The following is a 12,072-nucleotide window of genomic DNA, read 5'->3' as shown; positions in this document are numbered from 1 at the left end:
GTGTTCGATTCCAATCGAACACAAGGTGGCAAACTCACTAAAAATTCGATTCCCCTCCCACCTTCCCTGGCACGTTTTTTGCACCAATAACTGCGCAGGGGAGGTGGGACAGGAACTACGACAACGTAGGCAGTGAAAAAAAATCGGAAAAAGGAACTGGCAGCCGGAAACAGATAACCTCTAATTTAGATGAATGGTGGATTTGTAGTACTAACACGCTCAGCTTGGCTATTCCTTAGTACTACTAACACGCTCAGCTGGGCTATTCCTTAGTACTACTAACACGCTCAGCTGGGATATTACACTAAGGAATAGCCGAGCTGAGCGTGTTAGTAGTACTAAGGAATAGCAAGCTGAGTGTGTAGGAGATGTAGGAGAGCTGGCAGATATGCAGCAGACTAACACGCTCAGCTTGGCTATTCCTTAGTACTACTAACACGCTCAGCTCAACTATTACACTAAGGAATAGCCGAGCTGAGCGTGTTAGTAGTACTAAGGAATAGCCAAGCTGAGCTAGTCGTGTTAGTACAGGAGGAGTAGCTGGAGGGATGGTTGGGTGTAGTGCAGAGCTCTTTCATCTGTCCGAAGTAGCCAGGCTAACTGCACGGCCAGCTCTGCTATATCTCGCTATAGAAATGCATTGACCAGCGTTGATTGGCCAGTCTATGGCATTCGGCCAATCAACGCTGGTTCTGCAGGAGGAGGCGGAGTCTAAAATCGGACCAGAATGGAAACTGTTGTGGATCGATTTTAGACTCCGCCTCCTCAGGCAGAACCAGCGTTGATTGGCCGAATCCCGTAGACTGGCCAATCAACACTGGTCAATGCATTCCTATGGGAAAAAGTCAGCTCCGGCATATTGCAAGCTGACAGGGGACCCTGACATAATAAAGGTACTTGATGCCCCCAGACATGCTCCCCCTGCTGTCCCAGTTGCTTTCCAGGGTGTTGGCATCATTTCCTGGGGTGTGAAAGTGGGCTTGGTGACCCTCCTGAGTTGAATGGATCCCCTGTAGCGAAGCATTTTCTCCCATAGACTATAATGGGGTTCGATATTCAATCGAATAGTCAAATATTGAGCGGCTATTCTAAACGAATATCGAATCTCGAACATTTTACTGTTCGCTCATCTCTACTAATGAAGTATAATATGCACACGGAATTCAATACCACTATGGTGACTTGCCAAAAAAGGAGAAATTCCATACAATATACTGAATAAAATATATAATTTATTGTAAAATTATATAAACATATGGGTACAAACATATGTATTCATGCCCGTGACATGTGGTAAGGCAGTCTTGGTAACTGGAGTACATTACCATTTTTTCAACTAGTCTTGTTGGCTCTTTGCTTCCTTAATGTTATGTGCATATTACAATGACCATTATAACCAATCTTGCAATTAATATATGTTTACCCATGGACGATGTGCATATTCAGATAAATCTACATCATATCCCCTATCATTATTTGTCTGTGTAATCCCCCTTACCATATGGAATTATCTAAGTGGATACATAGGTTTGTTCCTATGTCTATGTTTTTGTAACTTTTATATACTTTTCCAATAAATTATATGTTTTAATGATTATATTGTGTAGAATTTCCGCTATTATTGGCAGTTACCATTTTTTTGTCAATAACATTTGTGGGGCAATGTTAAGAATTGTGGGGATAAGCCTCTTTTCACATTAGCTAAAAGTTTTGCAGACTAGGAAATAATAGATGTTATACATTCTAGTGTATTTCCACGTGCCATCCGTGTGACATTTTTTTTTTTGCATCTTGGTCACAAGTAGATTGTGATAGTGTGTGCAGCACAGGACCTCTGTAGTAGGGGCACAGCGTGAGATCAGACACTGGCGGCAGACAACAGAGCGCCAGGGACAGGTGAATATACCTACTCTCTATTTTCCGCACAACCTCTTTAAACCTCTTTCCTGTGCTGTTAAATACGTCTACTACTCCTTTCAACATCCACTTAACATCTAATGCTGTGGTCACACATGCTCAGTAGCTCAGACTACATGGATCTCCTTGTATGTGGTTGGTGGAGTCATTCCTACTTTTGTACTGGCCAGCTAAATAGATTCAGTGTCCTAGAAGAAACAGCTTCTCACAAGCAGTGGGCACATTAGGTGGATGTTCTGATAGGGAATGAATATTCTGAAATTTCCCCAATGTGGGACTATTAAAGGATTATCTTATCTTATCTTAATATATAAGTATGGGCGTTATAACACGTATAGAACTACAATATCTAGACACAGGAGCAGAGGAACAATTGGAAACTTGATATGTTTCGTCTGTTCTAACAGAGTAAATGAATGACATTTTGTGAGTTTACCATTGTAATCTAAATTCATAGCTCAATCCAATAAATATTACATGGAAAGGAAGACTTTACCTTGTTGGAACCTTCTTTCCTGACCATTACGAGTTTAGTTTGTTGCTTGTGTAGACAAAGTGGAGCAGCATTAGGTTTTCTTTGTGTCTCATCGTCACTTGAGTAATAAAAAGACATGTCGACTTTGGAGAAAGCTTTGTGCAGTCGCTGGGATAGTTCATACATTATTATGTTTAAATGCTCTGCACAGAAAAAGGAGATGTGTTGCAGGTAAATAGGTACCAATACCTTCTGCAAAGTTAAATAAGTCAAGTGATAGAATATCTTATATAAAATCTTTTATATTCAAGTTTGTGCACTCATTTATGCTCTCCATGTTAACACAAAAGCCTCAAATATAATAGTGGCACCTGCTGGTCATAGTCAGGAATTACAAGTGTTAAAAGAGGAAAAATTCTTCTGATGTTGCATTGAAATCAGCTGCGTCTTTTCTAAACACAATGACCCCTAGAGCCCCCTCATGACTCAAAAGAAGCCCTCTGGTCAGACCATACCAATCACATTCCATGCCATTTCTAATTGAAATATAAAAGTTTATCATAAGAAAAAAACTTTCAGGCTAAGGCCCACATTGCATTAACCGCTGCATAATTGGTGGTCGCTAACCTGCTGCGAAGTACATGATTAGAGTAGTAGATGAGATTTCAAGAAATTTTATCCATACACTGCAGAAACGGATCCGTAACACAAAGTGTCTTGTATTGTGGGTTTCGAGCATATAGCATATGCATTATTGCTGCATGTTCATTTGTGATTTTTCAAACTTTTCGATGCACAAGTTCAAAGTTCATGCCAGCCACTCAAGAATAGCATTATCAGCAATTTTTTTTCAGCAGGCCGCTCTCCCACTGGAGATTCCGCATGTGGGACCTTAACCTTATGCCTTTTTTTTACATAATTCTCTTTCTTAAAATCTACTTCTGGCTTTAGCTTAAAAAAAATTATAGGGTCTTTTGAAAAAACACATATGCATATTCAGTATTTCTATCTAATTTTGCCAAACACTGCCACATATTAAAGGGGTTTACCAGGCAAGGTCTGTGTATGCAATAATCACACTATTTGTTGTATTCAATTTATTATATGACTTATACACTATCATTTTACCATAATTGACTTGTCATTATACTATTTTAAAGGGGTTGTCCCATCACAAGGATCCTATCTATACTGTTTGCTAATGTGGATGTAAGACTTTTCCTAAATACATTGCTTCAGCAAAACTGCTTTGTTTGTCCACTATCTTACTTTATTCATTTTTTTGGGACACATCCCTTGACTTATCTGGTCATAAGTCAAGTGATGTATCTGCTGCTCTGAGGGAGGAGGGGCTATGTGCACGGGAGCGAGCCTAGAGGGGGGGGGTTTACCCTTTGGGGGAAAGGGGCCGCCAATACAAACCCGGCATCCTCTGTAATAGAGTGGCGGATGCTGGGGAGGGTTAGACGCTGGCAGAGATGCCAGCAACATCGCTATGCTTCTGCCCTGCATGAAGCCAGCAGCGGCAGGAGCGATGCTGCTATTCCGGGGGGGGGTAGAGGAGCGGAATAACAGCATCGCTTCTTCCACTGCTGGCTTCATGCAGGGCAGGAGCATAGCGATGCTGCAGGCATCTGTGCTGGCGTCTACACTCCCCGGCATCCGCCTCTCTATTACAGCGGATGCCGGGTCTGTATTCACATATGCAAAGCCAAGCGGCGAGATGCCGCTGGCCCTGCGGGCGCGCTCATAGACCAGTCTAACCTTCACAATGCGAATACAAACCCGGCATCCGCTGTAATAGAGAGAGGCAGATGTCGGGTCTGTATTCGCATTGTGAAGGCTAGACTGGTCTATGAGCGCGCACGCAGGGCCAGCGGCATCTCGCCGCTTGGCTTTGCATATGTGACCCCGCCCACCAATGATGCAACAAAGCCAGAAGACAGAAGATTTTATAGCAACAAAGTGTGGTGAGTATGCGACGTGGGACAACCCCTTTAAATAAAATCGTACTCTATCCTACTTTACTGGCTTTCTTTACAGCGTATCTAGAACTTGTGTAGATAAAACTTGACAAAACACCACTGTAGTCAGGAAAGACAGTAGCAGATGGAGGACAGCCTTGTCCTTGTGGAGAATAAGAAAGGGAGCCTAACAGGAAAGGGCAGCTAGTTCGGAGACCCTGTGGAAAGAAGTAATGGCCACCAAGAAGGCAACCTTCCAAAACAGATATTGACGAGAGATCTCGCGCAAAGGCTCAAAGGGAGAAGTCTAAAGCACCCTTAGGAGAAGATTAAGGACCCACGGGAAGACAGTAGGGAAGCGCACTACGTGCAGGAAAGTCTTCACCTGAAGCCAAAAGGCCAGGTACTTCTGAAAAAGAACGGAAAGGAGAGACACCTGCCCTTCAAGAGAAGAAAGGTCCTAGTCCAGACTGGACTAGAGAAAAGCCAGGATCCTGGCAAGAGAAGAGAGCGGATGGACGTCATTACTCTCACACCACTGAATGTAAGCGTTCTAAGTGCAATTATTGAACTTAGCAGACTGGAGTTTACAAACCTTGAGCCGTCTGGATAACAGGCTCTAATAAAACATGACACCTTGACCTCAACAGCCACAACGTTAAATGTGGCTGAGATAAAATGGGGTGGAACAGCGGTCTGTGAGACAGAAGTTTGACTTGCAGAGGAAGAGTCCAAGCAGCGTTCGCCAGCAGTAACATGATATCTGCATACCATGCACGAAGGGACCAATCTGGAACCACTTAGGATTTCTTGAGCCCCCTCAATCTTGAGTTTTTTGAGACCCCAGTGGAGAAGAGGAAGAGGAGGGACCGGTACAGAAAGCAGAAGTTTGACCAGGGAATCATGTGAGTGTCATTAGCGATGGCCTGAGGGTCCTGGAACCTGGTCATGTAGAGGGGGAGCTTGTGGTTCAGGTGGGAAGTGAAGAGGTCAACATCTGGCGTACCCTACTAAGAGCACAACTGGAGAAAGATCTGCTAGTGAAGTGAGCACTCGGGTCGAGCTTTTGTTGGCCTTGGTAATCTACCGTCCAGAAGAAAATAGGCTGTCAGGATGGAGGTAGGTCAGTATCGCCAATTGTAGAGGACATGAGTGGAATTTAGTATAAGGCATGGCCCCAAAGGTTGAGACCACTGAGCCAAAGACCTGCATGCAGAACTAAAGAGTACACAAAGAGTTTCTCCGAAGGTGGGACACACGGACAGTGTGATGGGAATGTGGAAGTAGGCAAAATTCACCTAAGGTGCCACCAACGACAGCAGGAACTCCATACAGAACCTGTGGACATGGACAAACTAGTTAAGCCCCTTCAGGTCCAGGAAGGGGTGAAGGGAGCAGTCCTTCATGGAGACGAAGAACAGGTTGGAATAAATTATGTGGAAACGTTCTAAAGCAGGGATGGGAATAATGACACTCTGCAATTGAAGAGTGGAGACTGGAAAAGGTGCCATCACCAAGTAAGTTGTCCCATTAATGTTGCACAAAGACAACCACAATTGTTTCTATTTCACAGAATTTATGGGACCCCTCTACTTCTTCAAAGAATAATGATTAAGGGAGATATACATTGTCCTAGGTGTATAGAGGATCAAGTGGATATTTATACATTTGAACTTGGAGTGCTAGTAGAGGTATAGCAATGTGTCAGAAACATTACATATAGAATACACACAATGACATAGTCAAAGAGGTAAAAAGGGGATGCATCTGGATGTCTAGAAGATGCGGACGGCACCAGATGGGCAAGTTGGCCATGACTGCTAATAATATATCATGTAAGAAAAGGCATAGCAAGTCACTGGTTGGACTAGACTCAAGCTACAGGGTCATTGATGGGCCCATAGGGATCAAAGTTACTATATATGAACAGACGGGAGCTACAGAAGTTTGAGAAGCAATGGGGGAAATGGATAGACTACTTAGGGCTGGCATCTAGAGATCTCACTCAGAGTAAGTTTTTTTTAGTTTGGGGGGGGGGGAGAGGAAATGCGTCTAGTGGGGGACTTGAGACTGCACACGAGGGAAAAGATGGGAGATGTGAGGAGGGACACTTTCTAATATACTGGCGAAAATTACAGACATGTCATGTTACCAGAAGGGTAAAATTCAAGGATGGAAAGGCAAGAAATGTTTTGAGGTTGTATAATTATATTTAGTATTATTTTATTAATTGTGAGGCTCAAACATTCAATTTATTAAAAAAAAACAAAAAAAAAAAAACTAACCTATTAAACTCACTGCCGGTTATTGCCAATTACATTAATACAGATGAATAGAGATGAGCGAACAGTGTTCTATCGAACACATGTTCAATCGGATATCAGGGTGTTCGCCATGTTCGAATCGAATCGAACACCGCGTGGTAAAGTGCGCCAAAATTCGATTCCCCTCCCACCTTCCCTGGCGCCTTTTTTGCACCAATAACAGCGCAGGGGAGGTGGGACAGGAACTACGACACCGGGGGCATTGAAAAAAATTGGAAAAAGTCATTGGCTGCCGAAATCAGGTGACCTCCATTTTAGACGAATAGTGGATTTCAAATCCGGGTCATATGAGAATGTGAACTTTGTGACTATGAGACAGGGATAGCTGTACAGGCAGGGATAGCTAGGGATAACCTTTATTTAGGGGGGAATGTTATTAAAAATAACTTTTTGGGGCTCTATCGGGTGTGTAATTGTGATTTTTGTGAGATAAACTTTTTCCCATAGGGATGCATTGGCCAGCGCTGATTGGCCGAATTCCGTACTCTGGCCAATCAGTGCTGGCCAATGCATTCTATTAGCTTGATGAAGCAGAGTGTGCACAAGGGTTCAAGCGCACCCTCGGCTCTGATGTAGCAGAGCCGAGGCTGCACAAGGGTTCAAGCGCACCCTCGGCTCTGATGTAGGAGAGCCAAGGGTGCACTTGAACCCTTGTGCACCCTCGGCTCTGCTACATCAGAGCCGAGGGTGCGCTTGAACCCTTGTGCACACACTGCTTCATCAAGCTAATAGAATGCATTGGCCAGCGCTGATTGGCCAATGCATTCTATTAGCCCGATGAAGTAGAGCTGAATGTGTGTGCTAAGCACACACATTCAGCTCTACTTCATCGGGCTAATAGAATGCATTGGCCAGAGTACGGAATTCGGCCAATCAGCGCTGGCTCTGCTGGAGGAGGCGGAGTCTAAGATCGCTCCACACCAGTCTCCATTCAGGTCCGACCTTAGACTCCGCCTCCTCCAGCAGAGCCAGCGCTGATTGGCCGAATTCCGTACTCTGGCCAATCAGCACTGGCTAATGCATTGTATTTGCGTGATGAAGCAGTGCTGAATGTGTGTGCTTAGCACACACATTCAGCTCTACTTCATCGGGCTAATAGAATGCATTGGCCAATCAGCGCTGGCCAATGCATTCTATTAGCGTGAACTGAGTTTGCACAGGGGTTCTAGTGCACCCTCGGCTCTGCTACATCAGATTGCTACATCTGATGTAGCAGTGCCGAGTGTGCATCAGATGTGTAGTTGAGCAAAACTGACTCAGCACTGCTAAGTCTCTGCATTCGCATAGGAATGCATTGGCCAGCCTTCGGCCAATCAGCGCTGGCTCTGCCGGAGGAGGCGGAGTCTAAGGTCGGACCTGAATGGAGACTGGTGTGGAGCGATCTTAGACTCTGCCTCCTCCAGCAGAGCCAGCGCTGATTGGTTGAGTTCCGTACTCTGGCCAATCAGCACTGGCCAATGCATTTCTATGGGGAAAAGTTAGCTTGCGAAAATCGCAAACTGACAGGGATTTCCATGAAATAAAGTGACTTTTATGCCCCCAGACATGCTTCCCCTGCTGTCCCAGTGTCATTCCAGGGTGTTGGTATCATTTCCTGGGGTGTCATAGTGGACTTGGTGACCCTCCAGACACGAATTTGGGTTTCCCCCTTAACGAGTTTATGTTCCCCATAGACTATAATGGGGTTCGAAATCCATTCGAACACTCGAACAGTGAGCGGCTGTTCGAATCGAATTTCGAACCTCGAACATTTTAGTGTTCGCTCATCTCTACAGATGAACAGAAATATGGAACAGTCAGAATTAAACTGGTGTTATGATTTCAGCAATTGTATATGATATATAAATTCAACAGGGCATGCCAAATCTCTGCATGTAGTCCTTTAATAGGAATCTTCACAGTTTATGTAAAGAGGTATACAGCATGTTACACAACACAGCTCTGACAATGATAAATGATTCTGTCTGATAACCGCATGACCAAGACAGAAGTATTTCCTGAAAGTAAATGATAATGTGAACAAGCAGAACAAGCAGATAGCTTCAACAACATTGGAGAACGGATACAGAAAATTATATAAAACTCTTTTGTTATATATAAGCTTCATTTTGTGTAAAAGACCAGAATGATTTTAGTAAGACTGTTTCTAAAGATAATTTATGTACTGTGCACAATATATAAGATATATGTAACAAACATTGTCTCACCTGCAAGGCATGCATTGAAGACTTGCTTATAATGTGCTGGGGAATTAAACAAAACTGGAATATTTATGTTCCTTCTAGGAACTGAAGAAGATAGGACAGTCTTGCTACATGGAAATCCAAGTTGGCAGGTCAGCAAAATCTAGTGAGATAAATATGGTACAGCAATAAAAGTAAACATGACATGAAAGATCATTCCCCTAGAACACCCCAGGATAAAGGCTACCACTTATGGATACACACCGGCTCATCTACTGTTTCTTGTAACTGAAAACTCCTTTTCCCTATAAGAGGCCGAAAGTGATCAGATGGATTAAGGATTTTCGTGAGGATCTGCCCCCCTGATCCATTATCATTAACTTTAGGGTAGCCATGTCTATCCTTTAAAGAGCCAAGGTGAGATGAAGCGTCAATATCTGTTTCATTCTGCCTTCTAAACACACTTTGTGGACAAAACTCACTGTCCTCTTTGTTTACATTGTGTGAACTTCCAGGATTGCTCTGATACACTGTCCATTTACTTGACTGTATTTCTGAAGACATGACACTTCTGGCATTCCGTAAGAACAAAGTGCTAGGCTTTAGGGATTTAGGGATATCATTCATCTCATCCTCTGGAACAGAGACAGCTGTCAATTGCTTCGTAACTGTAGACTGTACTTTGGTTATATGAGTGGAATCCAAAAAATCTAAGGGTTGGATATAGATAAAATAAAATATGATGTCATCAAAGGTCCTCAAACGTTTTGTTGCAGATTTTGCTGTGTTTTTTTTTTTAGCCAAATCAAGGACTAGAGTGAGCAGAAAGGAAGCATATGAGCTTTTGCTCAAAAACTGCAGCAAAGTTTGCACAAAAAAACAAACAAAAAAAACAGCTTTTCTGAAACTTGGGGCCTTAGCCTTAAATTGTAACTAAACTTCAGACAACTTTATATTTTCTGCTAGCATTTGTGTCATTAATATATATATATTTTTTTTTTAATATACTTTATTCACAAATTTTTTGAAATCCTGCATTTTTTCACTCTTTCCTTTCTTCTGTATTGAGAGCAGTTTCTGCTTCTCACCAAATGTTCCTGTGTACGGGGCTCCGTAAATTAGAGAAAATGAGGGTGGGGGAGGGTCACTTGAAATTGTTATGTCTCAGACGTTATAAAATATACAAACTCGCTTTTGTGCCTAATAAAAGAGGATATTCGGTAGTGCTAAATTATTTCCAGAGATATCACTGGTTGTAATAATACAGTCAGGATTGTGATTTTATATCATATATACTATACAGCTTCATATATAAATATCCTAATCCTGACTGTGTTTTCAACCGGTGATATCTCTGGAAATAATGTATTCTCACTGCAGACCCATACTTGGGTCCAGGAGAGGTATTAGTGTAGGGTCCTACCTTAATGAGGTCGCCTTGTCGGGGCAGGTGGGCTTCCTATTGTTTGATCAAATATGTACAACAAAGAACCTCAAATGTATTTATATATTTCGTTTATAGTATTTTTTATAGTTTTTTCTTTGTTCCTTATAGCCTTTGTGCTATGTCAGAGTGCTGCTATATTTTTTTGTTTTTATGTATTTTGCCACGATAGCTTGCACCTGTTCACATTGGGAGGTGCTGTCTGAATTTTCTTCTATGGAAATAATTTAGATAGCACTGCAGCCTCTTTCATATGACACAAAAAGCAAGTTTTTAAGTTTCATAATGTCAGAGATAGAACTGTTTGAAGAGACCCTTTGCTGTGCACAGTACCATTCAGTGAGAGGCAGGACAAGCTCTCAATACAGAAGTCAAGGAAAGAGTGAAAAAATGCTGAGGTTATCCAAAATGTATTAAAGGCACAAATACTGCCAGAAATAAAAAGTTATCTGACTGCTTTAGTTATGCTTTTAGCTGCAACTTTTAGCTGTTTGGTGAGGTTTCCCCAAAAATTTCTTACTTAAATTCACATCACTCTAAATCAATGCAAAAATGTGTAAAAATTATTTAACATATATCCAATCGTTTCTCACCTAAACAATATAGCAGCACCACAAGTAGCTAGTGTTGTAGATAGAGGTAGACAGACATGTCCAAGCCTGACAGAATGCCTTTCTGACATTACACAGCTTTAATAGCACAACAGGCACCAAATCTATCTGTGCTTGTTGCTTGGGAGAGATGGGGACTACAGAAGAATATCCAACTGGACTGGAATCAGTAGAGCTGCACCTACTAACAGATGCTAAGAACTAGAATTGGTGGAGGTGGTGAAAGGTCCTCTTTAAATAATATATTCTTGTTATATGTGTACAGTTCCTATAAAAAAATAATGTTCCTATAATAACAAATCACAAATTCTGTTTAGTATGACCATACAATATACTCCTTTTCCTCCATTCACCAAAACTAGGTACCATACATTTGGTTAAAGGGATTCTACCATTAAAACCTCTTTTTTTTGTGGATAAGACGTCGGAGCAGCCTTTAGAAAGGCTATTCGTCTCTTACTTTTAGATGTGATCTCCGCTGCGCCATTCCTTAGAAATACCGGTTTTTACCGGTATGTAAATTAGTTCTCTGGCAGCGATGGGGGAGGGCCCCAGCGCTGAAAATGTGATGGGGGCGTCCCCACTGCTGCCTGAGAACACCATCCTGCGACGCCTCTATCTTTGGCTGGATCCTCCCCTTCTCTGTCGTCTTCCTCCTGCGTTACCTCTGACGCCTGCGGAGTTGGCTCTGCCAGTGAGACATTAGTGGCCATTTTTGGGAGGCCGCTCTTGCTCTTGAAGGTCAATGTAGGAGCGGCCTCCCAAAAATGGCCGCCGGACGGCATTCGCACTCAGCCCTGCTAGTGTCGGAGGTGACGCAGGAGGAAGACGACAGAAAAGGGGAGGATTCAGCCGAAGATAGAGGCGTCGCAGGAGCGTGTTCTCGAGCAGCAGTGGGGACGCCCCATCGCATTTTCAGCACTGGGGCCTGCCCCCATCGCTGCGAGAGAACTAATTTGCATATTGGTAAAAAACGGTATTTCTAAGGAACGGCGCGGCAGAGATCACATCTAAAGGTAAGAGACGAATAGCCTTTCTAAAGGCAATTCCGACGTCTTATCCACAAAAAAAGAGGTTTTAATAGTAGAATCCCTTTAATATAGGTTGCAAGAAGTAGAAGATATATGGATGACGATATGACTGCTGGATAAGAG

The 12,072-nt window shown here is 42.8% G+C and overlaps 1 protein-coding gene across 1 annotated transcript in view; it reads right to left on the bottom strand.

Moving 5' to 3' along the window:
• ZGRF1 (zinc finger GRF-type containing 1) overlaps nucleotides 1–12,072 on the bottom strand; it is a 57,563-nt gene that overhangs the window by 28,862 nt on the left and 16,629 nt on the right. Inside the window, exons 11-13 of the mRNA XM_075284261.1 lie at nucleotides 9,128–9,573; nucleotides 8,888–9,026; nucleotides 2,414–2,595 (exon numbers count right to left, since the gene is read on the bottom strand). Of these exons, the coding sequence (XP_075140362.1) occupies nucleotides 2,414–2,595; nucleotides 8,888–9,026; nucleotides 9,128–9,573 (767 nt within the window). The remainder of the gene's footprint in view (nucleotides 1–2,413; nucleotides 2,596–8,887; nucleotides 9,027–9,127; nucleotides 9,574–12,072) is intronic.

This window comes from Leptodactylus fuscus, chromosome 1 (assembly GCF_031893055.1).
Source record: "Leptodactylus fuscus isolate aLepFus1 chromosome 1, aLepFus1.hap2, whole genome shotgun sequence".
Classification (NCBI taxonomy): Eukaryota; Metazoa; Chordata; class Amphibia; order Anura; family Leptodactylidae; genus Leptodactylus; species Leptodactylus fuscus.
The sequence above is the reverse complement of the archived record's forward strand: the minus strand, read 5'-3'. Positions and strand labels throughout refer to the sequence as shown.